Here is a 20,802-nt window from a genome sequence, read left to right as displayed (position 1 = left end):
ATTAGTTTAGAGAGCAATCTGTCTACAGCCCTGCTGGTAAGAGTCAGGCATGGCGGGAGGATGGCGGCTTTTATGGCCTCCCATTCCTCCAATTTTGAGTTAAATGGACCACTCGCCCATATACCTTCCTTGCCTTCTTCTGGATCCATGGCTTTCTTTCCCACTAGCACCGTCTCCTTTCCACCCTCCATGACCTGGTCTGAGGTCGGTGTTGTGACCTCGAAAACACTGTGGAAATTTCTGCAATAGCTGAGGGTGGTGGTGGAAGATCCATGATTAGATCTTCAATTCTGTGATCATAGGAGGAGATCCACAGCCCCAGATGCTGACTAGGGGCCCAATGATGGTTCTGCTACTTTATTTATCGAATATATTTCTTTACTGCCTTTCAAGACTGTGGTCTATCAAAGTGGCTTACAAATCAAGCAGTAAAATTCACTATCAGTTTATAAGAGCACCTTCAATTTAAACAATGTTCAAATAAGCCAGTTAAAATAAAATACAGGGCCAAAACAGTTATTACTTTGTATTTAGCAGCTACATCTCTCTCTCTCCCCCCCCCATTTTTACTCTAGAGGGACCTGATCCAAATCTTAAAGCCCCACCCCATGCAAGTATCCCCATACTACTGTCCTGTTCTAAATTGGCACTCCCTGAACCTACTCTGGAGTAAAAATAAAATAATAATAAAAAAACAATGTAGCTGCTAGATACAGATTTAAAGTAATGTCTGTTTTTGGAGCGGGGAATGGTTTATTGTTCGTATTGTACTAGAAAAGGAAAGATGTCTAATAAATTGATAACAACAACAAAGTCTGTTGTGGCCCACAATTTCAAATATCTAAAACAGTTACTCTTCTGAAATTGACTCAACCATACCTCAACTCACATAAAAATTGCTTTTTTGGGGGGGAGCATATTTTATCAACGTACTGAACATGCACATAGTGGGCCAGTTTGCATGATTGCCACAGCCCACCACAGCTTATTTAAGCCATGGTGGGTTGTGTGGCATGTGTGTGTGATTATTCTGAATATTCACCTCCCAGTGGGGAGTAGCCATGGTTAATCAAATCATTCTAACCCAGGTGGCAGGGGCTGCTGGAGGGTTAAACAACCCTCAAATAGTGCAAAACAAACCATGGGTTATTTGAGGTTGCTTAACCCTCAGACAACAATGCCATCTGGTTTTGGATGATGCCAGGGGTTGAATATTCAAAATAGATGCCCGCACACACCACAATCCATTGTAGCTTAAGAAAGATATGGGGGGCTGTAGCAATATTGCAAATCTGAGGCAGTGGACAAAGCATAACCAGTGACAAGGCCCACAGACTCAAGACTCTAACCAAGACAAATTAAAGGACTTATTAATACATCATTCTTAATAGAAAAAATTCAAGGAAATAATTCTGCAGTTCATTTTAGTGCAGTATTTATTTATTACATTTTTATACATTTATCATTTTATAAATGTTTGTGCTACTGAACCGCCCAGAGAGCTTCGCCCAATAGCCGAAGCTCTCTGGGTGGTTCAGTAGCACAAACATTTATATAATTTGTGGACTAACTAATATATCGTAATCCTTTTCAAAGATGGAGGTATGTGATATTACATGTGTATGCACATGCACAGCTGACTGAACATAGTATTAAACACAACAACTCATATAACAATTGCACCTTTTTTTTAAAGCACCAAATTGACATGGTGTAGACTAATATATGGTGATCCATTTTCAGATGTTAGAGAAAGAAATATTGCACATTTATGTGCATGTATAGCTGACTGAGCATGATATAACATACAGTGAAATATAGCAGGAACTATTCAGCTTCCTCTTAGACTCATCTACTCATTTGATGAAGCAGACAAAGAATCTGTTGTCACAGAATGGGAGCAGGTCCTTAGTACCCCACCACAGATGACTTTCACTCACTTCCCCAAGCAACAGGGGCATTAGCTATGGGGTGGGGTGGGGCTCAAGCCCTCATCAGGATTTCTGGGGTGGGGGGCAATGGAAATGATGAGAACAAAACTTTGAATGCCTCTCCATATAATTCTAAAAATAGATCATGTTAGAAGTATTTGATTTGGGGATGATTTACACAGAAGAAAGCCCTCCTAATGCTGTAATTTCACACCCAAAGATGCCATGGTGTGTGGGCTACATAACTGCAATTTCCTGAACTCCTTTTGGTATGCAAGTGTACAAAGTAAACAAAGAAATATTTAGATGAAAAATTACAGGTCCACCTACTCTCTCCTATACTTAAGAGGAAGGACCTCTGGGGGGTGGGAGGTTTAGCCAATTATATTTTTCACCACCCTTCATGATGTTATGTATATATGTTGCACTTCCCTCTACTGTGCAAAAGCCTTAGCATTTCACTTTATTTGTTAGGCCCTGGAAAACCAATCCATTGGGCCATCCCATAAGTGCATCACCTGCTAAGGGCTGATTAAGATTGTCCCCCAGTTTGAGACAGACACATCTGGGAGAGATTCTGTACTTTGATAGAACTATTAGTGTGGATAAGCACATGCAGCACATTTCATTAGAGTGTGCACCCAGGATTTTTTTTTCTAAAAAAGGTGAGCATTTATTGAATAATTAGTCCAAAAAGGGATTATTTTAATTCATTCATTTATTAAACACTGTAGACACTGATGCCTTACTCCACGTTTGGCTTGCCTGATCACAAAGAGCCGTTGCAGGTGAGGGGGGAATGAGAAGAAGCTCCTCAAGCCCCAGCGTTGGCCAGAGGAGGGACTTATGAGGCAATATTAGCTTTCGGGGCCCTTCCTCTTGGCCTCTTTGAAACATGGCTCCTGGCAGAGAGATTCCTTTTCACTCCTGCTGCCGGAAGCAATGGTGTGCTGTTGATGGCAGTGGAGCAGCCAGAGGGCAGCCAAAGGACCATTCCTGCTGCATCTGGATCCCCCTCTGGATACCTACTCAATGGTCCCCCAGTTCAGTGCTTATTGTTTGAGACATTAGGTTGTGCCTGAGCACACCGAGCACACCCCTTGTGTACACCTATGTTAGCATACAAGAACATGCTATAGATCTGCTTTATGAATGCTAGTATATTAAGAATTCTGTAATTGTAGCCAAGAGCAGAAATTATCCCAGGCACTCATGTGCTCTATTCCTGACATCAAGGTGAAATGAAAATAATAATATAATAATGATAAAACATATCTTTTGTTGTGGAGAGAAAGAGAGAGCAGGAACCTTAGTGCTTTCAACAGCAACCTTTGATCTGGTCAGATTAATTTTCCTATGAGACTATCTTTTAGTGATTCAATGGGCCAATAGAATTCTATATTAGCAGTACAAAACTGAATTTTTAGGAATTTTTGCTTGCCTCAGATGTCTTGTTTTTTCTTCCTGTTTCAATAACTATCTAACAACTGTGTCTTGGTATTGCAGAAGAATTTTATAGAAATCCATTGAGTTCTTTAAGATTTATGCTTTTTAACTGTATTGATTCTACTCATGTTCATTATGCTTAATGCATCTTTGCTAACTGGTGTAATAGTTTCCATTAACAGACGAAATGACAACAACATCTTTCACAATCTTTTTCAGGGTTTTATTTCGTTAGGAGACAATCCCATTCATGTTTAGACAAAAAAAAAAAAAAAGTCCTACAATTCCCACCATGCCCCAGCCAGAGGGAATTGTAGGATTTTCTTTCCTATCTAAACATACATAGGATTGTGCCCTTAGTTAAATTATAGAGCATTCTATTTCAGTGAGGCCAAGGTCAGGTTATTGGTTAAGAGAGGGTAATATTGGGGACAACCCTGAGAACCTCACTGCAGTACAAACATTGTAATTAAAGGAACATGATATTGTCTCCTCACAGTTCTTCATTAGTTTTCTCATTAGTACATCATCCATAGTCTCCATGTCTCTGTGCTGTAATTAAATCATTTCAATGACCGGCAGGCTGCCAGTTCTTCCCACCCACCACCCTTGGTTTGAGCACTGCACACATTCACAGGACCCATACTAATTTCAGGGACATGTTACTTTTTACAATGATACACCAAACATTTATTAATGCAGTTATTTCCTTTTCTACCTCATCTTTCTGCCCAAAGTGCACCTGAAGACAGATAGTTATGAGGTATATTTTGGTTTTATTGCTTTAACTGTCAGCAGTGGATATGTGGTTCTCCTTATTCCCCACCCCCACCCCAGCAAACAATGCTTAGATATCACAAATTGCAATTGAACGGGCAACCTTGGTAGAGATAGGATGGCTGTTAGAAGAAGGGCAGTTATCTAGGTGTCATCTATGGTTAATCCGCCCCTTGTAGTAAGTATGAAAATATGCATCTGTGTGAAATTAGTTAAGTTTGCATTAAAATGTGAATGGAATGAATTTCTTCTCCATCCCTAGCCACATTCAACCATCTACATGTGTCCTCTTCAGAGGCGCACATGGCGCACCACCCCTCACAGTGGAGAGACGTTAGGCAAGGAAACAAAAGAAGACATCCCATGGAAATGGGGGTGAAGCAAAATCAAATAAATAGGGGAAACAGTCCCAAGAAATAAGAAGGCCCTGGGAGGCAGGCAGGTATGCACCACTCCCATGGCAACAGTGAAAGAGGCTCCCTGCACCCTTCTCCCAATAAAACTGTTATATATTCCCTCATCCAGCATTTGTCCTTAGTTAATCTTGTGCTTCCATTTCCCAGAAGCATCCTATCCTGCCACCTTTGCCAGGGTCAGTAATTTATGTTTTTATTCCCCCCCACACACACATTTTTTCCATAAAGCTATAAATGACCTTCCTCTCTCATAATCTTCTTTCTGTGGCCAGGCAAGGTGTGACTCAGGAAAGAGCCTTTTTGGTTATTGTGCGCCACCTCTGTAACTCACTAGGCAAGGAACTCCCCAGACATCCTTTCCACTATATATTTTTTCTATATAAATCCTTAAATACATATATACATAAAATTAAAATCCCTGGATGTACAACAGATGGCCATCAATTTAACTCTAAAGGGAGATTAGACAAATTCATGGACCCTATCAAATGCCTACTAGTCATGATGGCTATATTCTACCTCCAGATTCAGAAGCAGAGTGCCCCTGAATTACCACTTGCTGGGAAACTTCAGCAGAAGAGGTCTATTGCTCTTATGTCCTGCCTTTGGGCTTACTGTGGGTATCTAGTTGGCTACTGAGAAGCTAGGCTGGCTCCCTCCTTGATGGGCTTTCAGAATCAGGCTAAAGCTTTTTTTGTTCCAGCAGGCCTTTGGAGAATAATCTGGCCCTCCATCTATGTTAATGTCTTATAATTTTGTTGTGTATTTTAGACATTTATGTGTGTGTGTGTGTGTGTCCCAATGTATGTTTTAAACTTTGTAAGGCTGTCTTGAGGCCCAGCATTGGGCAAAAGGCGGGATACAAATAATAATAATAATAATAATAATAATAATAATAATAATAATAATACTGTGGGAAACAGGATATTGGACTAGATAAGCTTTTGGTCTGATCCAGCAGTTCTCTTCTTATATTTTTAACTTATTGGTGGTAAGTTCAGAAAGGCTAAAGGAAGTACTTGCATCATTAATTTATAGAATTCACCAGAGATGGTCACTAGCTTAGGTAGCTCTCTAAAAGAATCATACAAATTCATGAAGAATAGGTCTATTAGTGACTATTAGCCACACAACTGCCAAATTCAGAGGCATTGTACCTCTGAGCATCAGGTGGTGGGGAGAATCAGTGGATGATTGCCATCACCTTCATGCCTTCCCTTGGACACATCTAGTTAGCTACATTTAGAAATGTAAAGCTAGATTATATAGACTTTGGTCTTCTACAGCAACATTGTTCTGTTTCAGCCAGCAAGCGCAATTGCAGGGAGGACCTAACATCCCTGCAATAGAACAATAAGTTCCAGATTACAGGGTGTCCACTATAGATCGGGTTCACATCAAGGACTTTGGTTAAATCAGGTTCAACTGGATCCTGGTCAAGCAGGAGTCAGGTTTCTCAGAGTGGCAGAAACAGGAATAGAACAGCACCATGGAGAGCTCCAAGTGATGCTGGAGCTGAAAGTCAGACAAGCTTGACTGTATATTGCTTTAATAAACAGCAGATTATGACTGAGCCTTAAGTATGGTTTTGACTTCTTTTAGGCTGGTTAGCCCCACCTCCCTATTAACTGAGGCCTTCTTCCTTAAAGGGGCCCAGTCTCTTTTAACACTCTTGCGCTGCAACAACATTCACATAGCTGCGGCATACTGGTGTCCCCATAGCTAGAGTGCTCAAAATCTGAGGATGGCAAGGATACCTCCTCTAGTCACAAGGAAATTGGTCCCTAGTACCTTCCTGGAGAACTAGGTCCTAATGAGGTGGAAACCTCATCAAGCCTTTCTGTAACTAAAGTCTCTCTCTGATCTCAGGAGGATGAGGCATCAGGATGCTGCTCCTCTTTTTCCAGATCTATAATATATTTTTTGAGGTTGGGACATCAGAACCCCTTTCAAGGTGATGATTACAAGTCACTGACATTCATGTTCAAAGGCAAGCAATTATTAAACTTGGTGACATCTCTAATTCAAGTCTAGGTATCTTCTAAATATCTTTTATAGTGAAGACCTATGCAAAAAATTAATTCAGCTTCTCTACAATTCCCTTATATTTCTTTAGCCATCCTTTCACATTTTTGTCATCAAATAGAACAACTGCCTCACTGGCTCAGTGTTGGCTTCAAATTATGACATATTTAACAAATAAAATGTAATTGTTTGTGCTAATGTTTTTGGTATATGTTCCTCTATATAAGCTTGCCCTATCATCAATTTACCTCTGTTTTGCCAGACTTCGTGCTCCTTATTATTTTCCTCATCTGGACAAGAATTTCACTTATAAAGGATACTTCTTATCTTCCTCAGGGCTATCAGTGGCTACAAGTCTTGATGGCTATATACTACCATCAGAGGCAGTATGCCTTTGCGTAAGTTGCTAGGGTACATGACTGGGACAGTTCTCTTTACACTCAGATCCCATTTGTGGGTTTGCCACAGGCAGCTGGCTGGCCACTGTTTGAACAGAATGCTAGACCAGATAGTCCTTTAGTTTCATTCCCCATGGCTCTTATTATGGTCTTATGCCTTTTATAGCTTCTTTTACTCTGCTCATTAACCATGCTGGCATCCTCTTGGACTTGTGTAATCTTTTTAAATCTTATTTTACCTTTTCTAAAGCTTCTATCACACTGTTTTTAAATAGTTTCCAACTATTCTGAAATGATTTATCTACACAGACCCTTCCTTTCAGCTATCCCCCTTATTTTAATCCCCCCCAAATTAAATATATATTGAAATTAAAAGTGATTATGCTGGAATTTCTGGGCAGTCTCCCACTTACATATATGTTGAACTTGATAGCACTGTGGTCATTATTCCCAAGCAATTTAGTAATATATACATTTTGCACCAGATCTTGGGCATATTTTTGATTAAATGTCAGCTCTCCTCTCATAAACTCTGTAAGTAATTATTCTAAAGCACAGTCATATCTTCACATCTAGAAATGTTATCTCCTTGTCATCTTTGAACTTACATTTACTCCACGTGCAACTAGTTGAAGTCACACATTTTTTCTTCTCTAGCTGCCTCCCAGATTTCTTTCTCCAGCTCAAGAAGGGGAAAAGAATTATACTCCTAGTACTATATGACATGTTAAGTGTGGTATCACTACCCACAATGATTCTGTGAAGGTGCTTGTTCCTTATTTCCCCCCACCCTCTAATTTTTGGACCTCTTCTCTCTTTGACATATACAGCAACATTGCCTCCAATATGACCCTCACTGCCCTTTCTGTAGATCCAGTTAAAGCCATATTGATACCAAGTTTCTTTCTATCCAAAAAAATCAATCTATAATTATTTCTAGGCCACCTTTAAGGTGGGGACACACACACACACACCCTCTCAAGGCAGTTTCTTATATACCTGCTATATCTATGTTTTCTGTCAGTACCAAGTACTCCAATTACCCAATCTCAGCTTTGAGACTCCTGATATTAATATATACTGTAAATACCTAAACAAGAAGCTAGAGTTTTAATTGGAAGTAATTCCCGCTGAATCCAAATTTCCTTGCTCTTGAGCTAAATGTGTTTAGGGGATTGCTGTGGCCTAAATCAGAAAATGGTAATGGAAAAGTTAAGGGAATACATTATTCTTGTTTAATAAACAACACATGTTTTACTGGTTTATCAGCATTTAGTAGCATTTATGTAAGTTATGATGACAAATATAAGAAATGCTACTACTACTAGGATTTTTTTTAAAAAGAGCTATGTGTTCTCTTTCTAGCAAGTGATCAAATTATGTAATGGGAGAGGTAATGGAAGGGGCAAACAGCTCTTTCCATATTTTGGTATCTCTCTATCATCATCACCCTCACCCAGGTAAATGGATCTTATGATGCACATCTCACAGCTGCATTTTGAGACAATTGCACAGCTGGATTTTATGAGACATATGAACATCTGTACTTTTGCATATCTCCCCCCCCCCCCCAATACAAACACACGCACACACGCAAGCACACAGAGCTGCTGTTCGCAGGACCCAGTTTTCTCTTGTTTGCATTCATCACCTGGAATAAAACAGCGACTACAGAGGGGCGAGATCAAAGCGAGGCAAAGCAGAACAGGCTGGCAGAGAGGGAGAAAGAGGCCGAAACAGCCTCTTCTGCGCACATGGATCTGACAAGTGAAAGGCTAAATTAAGCAACAGCCCAGCAGCTTCCTCCTCCTCTAGCAGCCCATTTCTTCTTGAGCATCTCGAGTTGCTGCTGCGGCGGCGGCGGATTTGCAGCAGGCACGGAAAGTGTCGCTCCCGCAGCTCCTCCTCCCAGCTCGCTTGCTTCCCCCCCCCCTCCATATCTCGTGCCAATGCAAAACTTCTTCGGGAGCACGTTCCTGGGGCGTGTGAGCGGGTGCCGGGATTGCAGCAACCTGTCTGGATAGATCAGCCAGAAAAGGGATGCCCAGCTAGGAGGCAGCGGCGCAACAGCCGGGAGAAAAAAGCAGCTGCAACGGGGCTCCACTCTGACCTGGCCGCCCCGTCGGAGCTTAACCTGCTGCTGCTGCGCCCCGCGGTGGGCTAAGTGGTGCGGGACGGGACTCATCCGCTCTCACCGCCACCCCCGGCTCTTCCCATGAGAAGGCGGCCCCCGCTCCCCAATCCCGGAAAAGAGGCAGCTGAGCAATGATTTTCGGATCGAGGGTGGATTGAGCCACGCTATAAAGAGAGGCCCCGAGGCTGAACGACTTGCCCCGGCCCACCGGAGGCGGGTGGCTCCGATGTCAATGGGGCTGAACATCTGCTCTGGCTTTCAATCGGCACTCGAATGGAACTAACCGAGGTGCTGAAGCTAGGGGTGCGCATGGGTTCAGCACCTTGGATGGCTCCATTTTACTGCCTGGTTCTGACTGAGCAGATTCACACGCCCCACTGGCATCGGAGCCACCGACGTCCACTGGCAGCAACTCCTTCTCCACCCGCCCCTCCTCTCCGTTCCTCCCCGCGAAGTAGCAGCAACGACTCCTCCGCTGCCCGGTTGCTAGGCAAGGCGGAAGGGAGAGAGTAACACAACGCCGCCCGCGCTAGGACCCGGCGGAGCAAGACGCTGCTCCTTCCCGCGTGCCTCTTGGGCTCCGACTGCTCTGTGGAGCTCGAGCTGCAGCAGTACGCGCCGTCGGTGGGGCACCGTGCGGGTGGGGAAGAGGGCGGGGGTTACCAAGAAACGAACGGGACTCTCTCGCAGTCTCTCCGAGGCCCCGCCCCCTCGCCTCCCCCCTTCCCCGCCCGCACATTCTTTCTGGAGCCCCTGGGGCGCGTGCCAGCTGCAGCTGCTGTCTGTGCCCGCGCGCGCCGGCGCGCGCGCTTTCCCTCGCTCCGTCTTCCACACACGCACGCAGTCACACACGCATCCACAGACCCAGACCCTGACAGACTACTGCTGCTCTCCTACCCCCGCCTCGCGCTCCTGCTCTCCTGCTCGCTCGCTCGCTTGCTTGCGTGCGCGCGCGCACCGGCACCCAGGCACCCACAAGCGCTCTGGATCCGCGTCTCTTCATAGGGTTGCTGCTGCTGTTTCTGCAGTCGCCTTTAAGCTCCCCCCACCCCCCACCCCAAGTTCCCCCATTCTTGAGCTTCCCCCACTCTCCAGAGCTCCGCGAGGGAGGACCCCCTCCTCAGCCTCGCCAAGTCCTGTTTATATATACTACATATTTGGCAGCTCCTTTGAGCGCCTCCTGGTGCTCCCAAGGTAGGCTCCCCAGTTACCTCCCCTCTCTTCCCCCCACTCCTTCCCTCCTTCCATGGAAAGAGCCAAGAGTGAGTGGTGGCTTTGAGGGGCTGGTATGCACAAGGCTGAAAAAGAGATGTATGTGTCTGTGTGTGTGTGTGTGTGTGTGTGTGTGAGAGAGAGAGAGAGAGAGAGAGAGAGAGAGAGAGAGAGAGGGAGAGGGGTGGTGGACTTTGCTTTGAACCTTTCCTCTCACCTCATCCAAGATAAGCTCCCTTCTTGGAGTGAAGCCTCCTATCTCCCTGTCTTTCTTTTATTTGTTTATTTACTTATTCTGCAACTTTGTGCTGCACTGTGGCTGTTGTTGTCCTTTGTCAATTCTGTATATCTGTCTCTATGGCAGTTATTATCTTCCAACAGCTGTCAAACATGCTCAGCATTTGGAAAGAGCTGAACCGGTTTGGTTCACAGCAGCACCAGTGAACCCCTTGCAAATGTGTATGTGTGTGTAGCTCTTCCCCCTCCCCCCGCCCCAATCTTTTGATTTTTGGGGTGTTTTTTTGGGGGGGGGAGATGTAATGAAACCAATCAAGGAATAACTGATTAAAATAAATAATAGGGGGAAGTCCTGAATCTTTTTATATGACATGGGAGGGAAGAGGAAAAGCAACATTTGATGCATCTGCTCATATGTCACTTTTGATTATGCACTGCATGTACAAACAACGCATGATCTGGGAGGATGACGGATATCTAATAAGTTGATAGTTGAGTGAGGGGAAAAGTGCTTCAGAGACCCAAGGATTTAAAGTCTTCATTGAAGTGACGTTTTTTCGTTGGTTTACATTGAAGGCATTGCCTGGTGGAAACTGATCTGAGCTAAGTGTTTTTCCCCCCTCTTGCATCGTTAGGTTTTGCAAGGAGGCAGCTATGAAGAGGAAATTGATGTCCTACATGATGCAGTTGATTCTTCTCATTTTCTTGGTGTGCTTGTCTGCAAGGTGAGAGGAGGTGCTGCTGCTTGATCAGCAGCAACAGAAATTGTCTTGTTGGCTGGTAGTTAGTTCCTGTAATCGGCATATATGTATGTGTGTGTGTGTGTGTGTGTATGTATTATATATATGTGTGTGTGTGTGAGAGAGAGAGAGAACAAAGATCTGTTCTTTAAGTATAAGATCTGCTATTATGCAGAACAAGTGAAGTAAAGGAAGAAGTCCTGAGGTTGGTGAAATGTTAATAAACTTGTGCTAAACAAGTCCTTCTAAAAATTAGATGACAGTTTCATGTTTACTTCTGAAAGGAGGGGGGATCTTTTCCGTTACATATCTGTGTAACCTTTGATGCTTTACAACATTTTCTTGGGTTCTTGTGCCACTGTCTAGTTATATTATGTTTGTCCACACAGAGAATAAAGTATAGGTTCTTCTAAAGTCCAGAAACAAGCCAAAGCCTTGAAGATAATGGGGACATTTTGCATATGGATGTGTGTTGGGATGGGGAGTATTTTTGGTCAACAGAACAGTGAGACGTTTAATCTTTAAACCTCTAGGTGGAGATAGTATACAATTCCACAATCTCATAAAATAAAACAATAACCCGATTTATTAATCAACTTTTGAAGTTGTTTAATAAACTATATATCAAAAATGACAACATTATAGAAGACAATGTAAAAATACTTATTTAGCTTTGGTGTTACCTGGCCTGTCTTTGCATCCAATTAATGGTGATATGTTACTTCACTTTGCTTGTAGATTCACAGTTGGGACTGCTGTCGCATCCTGACTAATATATTTATGTATTTTATTTTCCTCAAAATCATATGGATGTCAAGGCTTATGGTAAAAAACAACAACCCATGTATCTCATTTTGGCCAGATAATTAGCTACATATCTCAGTGGCCAGAATTAAATAAATTACAATGTGTTTTCAGTTTTATGAAGCCAGCAAGAATGCTGCAGTACGAGTTAATCAGAGTGGGCCTGGTCTTCTTACTGTTACTCAAGTGAGTAAGTCTCATTACTGTCAAGGAGTCAACATGTGCAACAAAAGACAATTCCTGTTATTTTTAGGATTAGACTCAAACTGATAGGATTTTCAACATTAGGTTTTAACTAACATATTGCCTACAAAGACTAGTTTTTCTTTTAATACTTGTAGAAATACCTGTTTTATGCACATGCAAGTATTAACAGCAGTATTTAAAACGTAAATAACAAATCACTTGTGAAATTCTAAGAGTTAGATTACAAATCAAGTGATTATAGATGGTGAAGGAAATGACATGAAATATCACAGTCTGCAGTAATTTACATCTAAATGCTTTGTCCATCTTATTGAATAGCTGGACAGAGGTAATCTGTTTTGATAATTTCTCTAGATTGTTTTTGTCTATATAAAAGTTAATATTCTCTTGATGATTTAACTGGTTTAGTCCACACTATGCTCACATTGAAGTACTCAGCAGCAGGTTAGCATTAATTGTTTGTTTAAAGGGCCAGGGTGCAGATAAAAAACTAATAAATAAGTCCAGATTGTTGAGGAAAAACAACAATGATACACTTTTTTGTTATCCTAATACTTTGAATTTGTAAGAAAGGAGTTTAGTATGGTATCATGTTACATGAAGTTCTTGCAAAAAAATAATAATTGGTTGTACATGGGAAAGATACGTGCAGGAGAATTAATTCCAAAAGAAATACCACAAGGCCTTGGTCTGGATTAGGCTTCAGCACCAGTTTTGACTGGTCAACAAAAGTCCATTATCACTGCCTTTATTGGCGCTTTTAATAAAAGGGAAGTTGGGGTTGGGGGAGAAGATGACTTTTGATTACATTCTTCTCAATAGCATCTTTAAACTGAATTGTAGATCAATGAGAAGTCATCTTTTTATTTATTTATTAGTAAATTTGTCACTATAGTACATATAAAGGGTTGGCCCTAATTTAGTCATATCTAGACTAAATTGGTCTAGATGGGATTAAATCTGAATCCAACCCAGTGTGACTTAATCTGGGAAATCCATTGAAATATAATATATGTAGCACTGAAATATTTGTGTGTGTGTGTGTGTGTGTAATTTATTGTCATTACAATAATTTAAGAAAAAATTAGGCTAGCCACAGCAGCCTATATGTCTGCTGCTTTCCCATCTCATTGTCCCAGCCCAAGCTAGACACTAAAATCTTGCTTGATCATGGCAGCTTCTCTACATGTCTTGTGAGCTACATAGTCACTGAGTGAAAACACAGACTGTTTTTGTAGAAGATGTCAAAGGTTGTTCAAAATGAATGTAAATGACATTTTACATCCCAATACTCTTTCCCTATGCACGAAAATAATCCAATTCCTAGTTATTCAAACACCACAGAAATATGGCCCAATGTAATTGCAAGCCTGCCTTATTTTTTAAGATTCATTTGGCATCAGGTATGTAAATACATAAATTTAAAACAGCAGGCTCATATATTCAATAAGATAATTATTTGAATGCCAGGCAATTTGAATAAATGAGACTGTAGTAAAACTAGCGATGAGTGAACTTCCCAGGCTTGCCATGTAATTAGCTCATTTTTCAAAGCTTTCCTATAGAACTCTTCAACACACACATGCCAGGTTGGTGCACCTAGGGGAACTCCTGGAGAACCCCTCCTGTTTTCTTAAATAAGCTTATAAAGGAGGTGGTCACCAGCAGCTGAAACCTGGCTGCCCATTGGAGAGACCTTGTAGGCCTTATTCATTACAATTAGGATACATACTTGTTTCCAGTGCTACCCTTTTCAGTGAATGCATTTTGATCAGCTCTCCCTACTGTTAATCCCCCTCACCTTCAACAGGAAGGGAGTGGCGGTGAGCCCGTAATTAGCTGTGCCTGAACTTGAGTGGAGTGGTGGGCTTTGGTAGACAGAGATGAAGTGTTGAGTTTGCTATTACATGTCTCAACTTCTTCCAATCTTCAGATGTATTAGAACATAAAACTGGACACAAGCATTGCTCATACCATTGGTTTTCAGCTGTTAGCTTGTAAGCCACAGGTGGGTTTCCAGCAACCTGTCCCAAGTGATGTGTGTTGTATCAGTGTTTTGCACCATTTTCATTTGTTTAAAGGTTAAAGAATAATGCCACGTAATTGCTTTGCTGGATCATACCAAGTATCCATCTTGTCTGGTATTCTGTCTCCATTGGTGGTCAACCACATTATTTTCATCTAATTATCAGAGAAGAATCAAGGGTGCAAAAAGAGTAGAAAAAAAGTATGTGTAGGTGGGGTGGGGGATCTAATATGGCTGCTGCAGGACACTTGACCATTAGTAGCTAGTGGGAAAGTTTGGGCTGGACTTTTCCAATGAAGCAGCAGGAAATCAGAGAAAGAGAAAGAACATGGGGAATATTAACTTCGGGGCATATGTTGATGGTGGTGATAAATGACAGGCCTTAGAACTGAAGATCATTGATTATTAAGCAAGCAAAAGTCAACTTTAGATAATGTATATTAAATGCTAGCATAGAATATTCAAAACTAAATAGTAACGGCATAGTAAATGTACATAGAACATGCTTATCTGATTATTATTTTTTTAAAAAAATTCTGTTTAGATCAGCATTGGCTGACCCTAATGAAGATGAAGCAAAAAATAACATCACCATATTTACAAGAATTCTAGACAGGCTTCTGGATGGTTATGATAATCGTCTGCGACCTGGATTGGGAGGTAATAAATAATGTTTGGTTTTGAAAAACAAAGATCCTGTAATTTGAGAATTGTGGTGCTTATAAAGTTGAATTATATCTAAGAATTTTGATATATTGCTCTGTCTAGGAATTTTAGGTGATCCCTAAAATTTTAATCCTAGGTCCAAGAAATTTGATGCTAGTATCTAAGCATTTGAAGTATGTTTGTAGCCCCAGCAGTATGACATTTCTGGAGGGAATAATGTTTGCCATTTGCTTCATCTGGATTATTTTGTTTGGTTAATTTGGAATTAGTTTAATAATGTGTGCGAGACCATTACAGCTGACTATCCTATACAAATGACGAATAAGTGTAATCGTCCTGAGGATCTGATGTAGGCCATCCTTATCCTATTGGGGTCAAGGCTCTGACCATTACGCTACCACTGAAATTATTGGAAAGTTTTCCGGTAACATCAATGGTAATTAACTATCTTTTCCTTCGTAACTCACATTTGTCAGGGTCAATAGCACATCTGTCATGGATTACCTTTGTCAGAGCTCAAAATCAAAGATATTGGAGGCGACTCATACTAACTACTTAAATGTCTATCTTTCAGTTAGGCCTTTCCAGATTCCAAACACTCTACCTTTTTATTTTGTTATTTTGATCTATACTTATTGCTGATCTGTCCTTGGTTGTGTGCCACCCTTGGGGAGGATACATTCTCCTCTTTGTTTCAGGTCTGTTATATTGCTCTAGAGTAGGGATTGCACTGCAAGGAACTAAATACAGCGCACACTCAAATACAGCCTAAAATAAGGTTTTGAATATGGCAGGACATTGTTGGTTGGTTTGTTCTATGTTGTTGTTGTTGTTGTCATTGTTGTTGCTATTAATATCTACAGAACGTTCCCTTGTTTCAGTGGTATAGCAGGGGTGCTCTTAAAGACGTTTAAAACATTAAAGAAATATAAACAAGAAAAAAAATCAAAGTGTTATGGGGACAGTGATAAAATACGTACTACCCAGTAGGTGTTTAGACTGGTCATGAAGCCACATCCTACACGACATTCACTAGCACAATGTAAACACTAATTTAGAGGAAATAGGAAAGGATTGTAATTTGAGGATGCCATGTGGGTTGGTGGAAGAACTGGGTTGTCAGCATCAGAATATTGTATCTGAGTTCTGGAAAATCCAAATAATGTTTTAAAAAGCCCTAGGCATTTCTCATCTTTGCTTCTTCTTTTGGATATTTCTGGCATTGATTTATGAAGAAATGATAGAGGTTTACAAATCTTCAGTGCATTGGCAAAATCCTAAATTATTTTGACATGTGAAGATACAAATTACAGAACTCTTGTCTGGACCTGCTGACAATTTATATGGGTGCGGGGCGGGGGGAGAGAGAAAGAGAGAGAGAGAGAGAGAGTTGGAGACTTGACTGCCACCTTTTGCTCTGGAGGCCTTACAGGCATTTCTTACTGGCTTCACCTATAACTACTCTGTTTTCTAGCTATTGAAATATGCTGACTGTATGATATGTGGACCTCCTGCTAGATGTATTGCATTTGGTTTATTTGAAGAAGTGGCATCTATATTTGCTGAATTTGGGCAAATCTGCAGTAGAAATTATTGCACATCAGTGGATATGTGAAAAGGTAGCATCTTTGCAAAATGCTTAATCTTAGATGACATTTACATTTTCATTAACTTGTTGATTTGAAGGTTTTTTACAGTGGGATTTTATGTGAGTGTGTATGTGGGTGTGCATGTTCTATTTGCCTCCTTTTGCAGAAAAAAAATATGGAAAAAAATAAACTTGTCACTTATAGTCAATAGCTAGCTGTCTATAGTCTGCTGTTGATTGTATCTCCAGCTCCTCTGATACAGAAAAACTGGAAAAAGGAAGGGGACTTGAACTTCTACTTTTCCTGTGTATCTGCAATGTATGGACAGGCTCTAAGACTGGCTTACAATTACTGCCATTTTTTATTTTAAAAACCTAATGTGTTGAACATCATGCATTTGAAATTACATATAATTTAATATGCTTTGTGGAGCAGAATGTCCTCATATAATTAATATACAAAGGAAAATTTGAAAATAAAGTTAACAACACTTTAGTATTCGCACTACATCAAATTGTCTAATGCAGATAACCAATCATAATTCATAACATATAGTATGCATTGCGTGAATATTGCTCTTAGGGAATGGATTTTTCATCAATATTTTGTATAGAAAAATAGTTTCTATTTCTGTTTAGTTATGGGCCTATCTTGTAGTTGCTTTTTTAAAAAATTGCAGATTTAAGGAAATAAATAATTCCTTTGTTAGTGGAATTCTAATTCACTTTACATGCCATATATTTAAACAATTCCAAAGGGCAACAATGTTGGTGATTTGCAAATAGCCCAGCAGCTCTGCTATTCCCTGAAAGACAACTTGCCCACCACCATTATCAGTTTCTCCCTTGCAGTACACAACTGCAGAGGAATGTTCCATTCTGTGGAACACTCTTAGTTCTCATGGAGGCCAATCTGGCCAGCACTTCATTTGACTAGAGTAAGAATACTCCCATGACTCTATAATCCTCTGAAATGTACTCAGGCAGTACTCAGCAGACAGGTTGATCTAAAAAGGGTTCCCTCAAAGTGGAAGGGTGGAAAATGTAGCAAGACAAGCAGAGACATCTGTTATTTCTGCAACTCTGGCATTGCGGTGTAAAGCAGTGGTCTTCCCAAGGCCTGAGGACCACTGGTGTCTCCCAATCACCTCAAGAGTGACTCACCACTTCTCTCTCTCATTCACTCACTCTTTTGCAGGGGCTGCTCACTCTCAGCAGGGGCTATCTATCTTTGACTTTGTTGTTTGCTTTAATGATGGGCCATCTGCTTTGATCTTGGCTACCAGAGGAGGCTTTGAAGGTGGGGAGTCAGGAGACCTGCCACTTTATCAGCTGTAAGGTGGCTGGGGATGGGGGAGAAGAGGAGAATGCAGGGTCAATCAGCCAATTAGCTGAGGGGGGCAGCCAAAGAGGCACAGAGAATTGTGACTGGCTAGCTGCAGTGGTGCACTGAGCAAATGCTGGAGGTGGAGAGGAAATGTAATGCATGGTGGGGGGAGAGAGAGAAAACCTTGGACCTGCAGTGGGAGATTTTCCAGCACAAAGTAGAGTAAAGCAGTCTCTCAGTGATGAGAAAAAAGATCCATCCCAATCTAAGGATCAAGTGAATTTGTCAGAATTTTCCTGTCTGGTGACTGACTGATGAGGCCTTACTTGAACGATATGGAGTGGGGTTTGGAGGAGAGGCCAGAAAAGGCCTCCAGGTGAGTCTGGATATCCTTATTAGAATTATTAGCGACTTTACGGCATCTCCTTGCCCATGTGACATGCAAGAATCTCCTAAATGCTATGCTAAAATAGTAGCCTACAGAAATTATGAAGTCATGAAACAACTTCTCCTCAAGATGCGTTCTTTCGCCTCTAACTGCACAAACAGAAAGAGAAGTGGAAAAAATTATCAGATGGTATAAGAATTTCTAGGTTTGTTTTTTTTAAAAAGATATTTAGATCTTCCATTAATATGTTCTACATTGTATTTTTCTAAGCTAAAAAGAAAGGGGAAAGATTATTCTAGTATCATTTGGAGTGGTTGACAGCAGTTCATATCATCTCAGCTGCTTCCTGCCCACTCACACTCAGTGGTGTATAATGCTTAGTGCCTTTGTTCTGTTGGAGTCTCTCTTCTCTTTTTGTTTCTTGGACAGCTATATTTCACTACATAACTAAATTGCATTAGAAGAAATGAAAATGCATCCTATAAAGCTACTGCTGCTGCACCTGCTCCCAAAAAGAGAAGGGACCTTCCACACACATCAGCAGTTGGGATGCATATAGCAGATGGATATGGAGGTGAATGAGAGATCAAGGGATTTGGATGAACATGAAACGTGATGAGTATAGGCTACATGATGAGCTCAATTTAGGGAGGATGTGGTAGGGTGGTCATCTCCTGTGTTTTAGACCATTCAATTATTTCTCAGGAGCACCAATATTTCTGGTTCAACACAGTGGCCATGTTTGCATGACTGTGGGAGGGGAAATAAGCCACTATGGCTTATTTTTCTCACTGTGTGTTCTGGTCATGTGCTGGGGGGATTAGAATAACTTGCCCTGGCAGTATGGCGTCTTACATCTTGCAAACCAAGAACATTACAATAACCCATGGTCCTGGGTGGCTTGTTAATCATGGCAAAAAGCCACCTGCCTGGGTTTGCATAACATGGGAAACTGTACCAGTGAGGGTAAATATGCAAATCCACCTGGCACATGACTGGCATGTGCAAGGTAAATAACAAGCTACAGTGGTTTATTAGCCCTCCTGTGATTGTGCAAAGCAGGTCATTAATTAATACTGTTATAAACAGTGTTGTAGTACCAAGTACTAGATATGCATATCAAAGGCATGTATCTTTTGTGTTAAAAGTGGTTACTTACTAATGTTGATGAAATCATTATGGGTGTGAGGTGTATGAAATAGTAACCATATATCCATGAGCAGATCTTGCAGATAAGTTTGCTTTCCCCAGCCCCAAATCAAAAATGTATGAACGGAGCATCTGTGCCCCACCAAATGCTGGGTTCAACAGCTGTCATTGAAAGAATGCAGGAGTAGAAGCTTTTCTGGAAGTGTTCATGTTAGCAAACAATGAGAATGTCAAAATAATGATGCAATAAATGTGGAAGTAGGGAAAAAGAATAATGATAATAAAATCACTTGTACTGTGCTGACTTGAATAAAATTTAGATCAATTGCAGCATACAGGTGGTTTCTAGCTCAATAACATTAAACAATTCCGTCTGTGATGATCTGCCAATTCTGTTGGTATATATGAATTTTTCATCGGTATTGAAATATTGTATGCTAGATTTCCTGCAATGAAACCTAAACAGGAAAAATATAGCCTGTTTTACCTTTCCATAAATAAACAATTGTAACATTTGGTGCAGTTTTGCTGAGAAAAGAGCTCAAACCAACAAGTGCCATTTTTATGCAAGGGGGGAACCTAGTCTTTATGCGTTACAGATGCATAGCACTTGGCTCAGAGGGAAACACACATACAGATGATGCAAGAACACAAATTCAGACTAGTTGATTGCTTTCTTATTTGATGATGGGTGAACCACTAGACATTGTGGTTAATCTGGGGCGGTGGTGTTTGCTGGCTGTGTGCTACAGCAAGGTTGAGTGCAGCAAAACATTCCAAATGACCATGGCTGGCTTTGAAGTATTCTTTGGTTGCTATTGCTCTATTCCTAGTTCTGTAACTGTTGCTATGGAGTGAATATCTATCTCCCCATGATTGCTGCAGGTCTCTTTTGTCACTCTTTCCTAGTTCTTTGTTTAGGGAAGTAGATGGTTTAACATATTCTCACAATCTTAAGAATGTATTCATACTGATAATGATGTTGATAGCAAAGAAGTCAATAATCTTGCTACCTTGGTGGTGTTCTGTTTCCATTAGGGGAAAAGAAAAACATTTAAAATAATTGCTTTGCTTTTAACCCTTCAGAGTCCTCTGTTACCTTGCAGTTAAGCCCCTGAATACATTTGTTTTATTATTATTTTTTAGATTGTTTCTTATATTTATAGTACATTTCTTAAAATAGTGATGTGTGCACATGCACACATCCAGACCTGGCACCAGTAGGTGGCATGATCAGTCCTTCGCTGGGGTCTATACTACTGGTGATGTCTTCACAGAGCCCATCACTTTATTATTGTTTTTCTTCCTGTTGTTTTTGTTATGTTTGTTAT

The 20,802-nt window shown here is 41.0% G+C and overlaps 1 protein-coding gene across 2 annotated transcripts in view; it reads left to right on the top strand.

The window, feature by feature from the left end:
• Positions 1 to 10,188: 10,188 nt before the first annotated feature.
• GABRA2 (gamma-aminobutyric acid type A receptor subunit alpha2) overlaps positions 10,189 to 20,802 on the top strand; it is a 91,567-nt gene continuing 80,953 nt past the window's right edge. Inside the window, exons 1-3 of one of the 2 annotated variants that reach the window (XM_063136254.1) lie at positions 10,189 to 10,321; positions 11,212 to 11,301; positions 14,898 to 15,013. In XM_063136254.1, coding sequence (XP_062992324.1) covers positions 11,231 to 11,301; positions 14,898 to 15,013 — 187 coding nt within the window. In that variant the 5' untranslated portion in view covers positions 10,189 to 10,321; positions 11,212 to 11,230. Of the gene's footprint in view, positions 10,322 to 10,374; positions 10,390 to 11,211; positions 11,302 to 14,897; positions 15,014 to 20,802 lie in introns of those variants that run through there. The other variant, XM_063136255.1, reaches the window with a different exon arrangement.

This window comes from Elgaria multicarinata, chromosome 10 (genome assembly GCF_023053635.1).
Source record: "Elgaria multicarinata webbii isolate HBS135686 ecotype San Diego chromosome 10, rElgMul1.1.pri, whole genome shotgun sequence".
NCBI lineage: Eukaryota > Metazoa > Chordata > Lepidosauria > Squamata > Anguidae > Elgaria > Elgaria multicarinata.
Note: the sequence above shows the minus strand (reverse complement) of the source record. Positions and strands in the feature narration are given on the sequence as shown.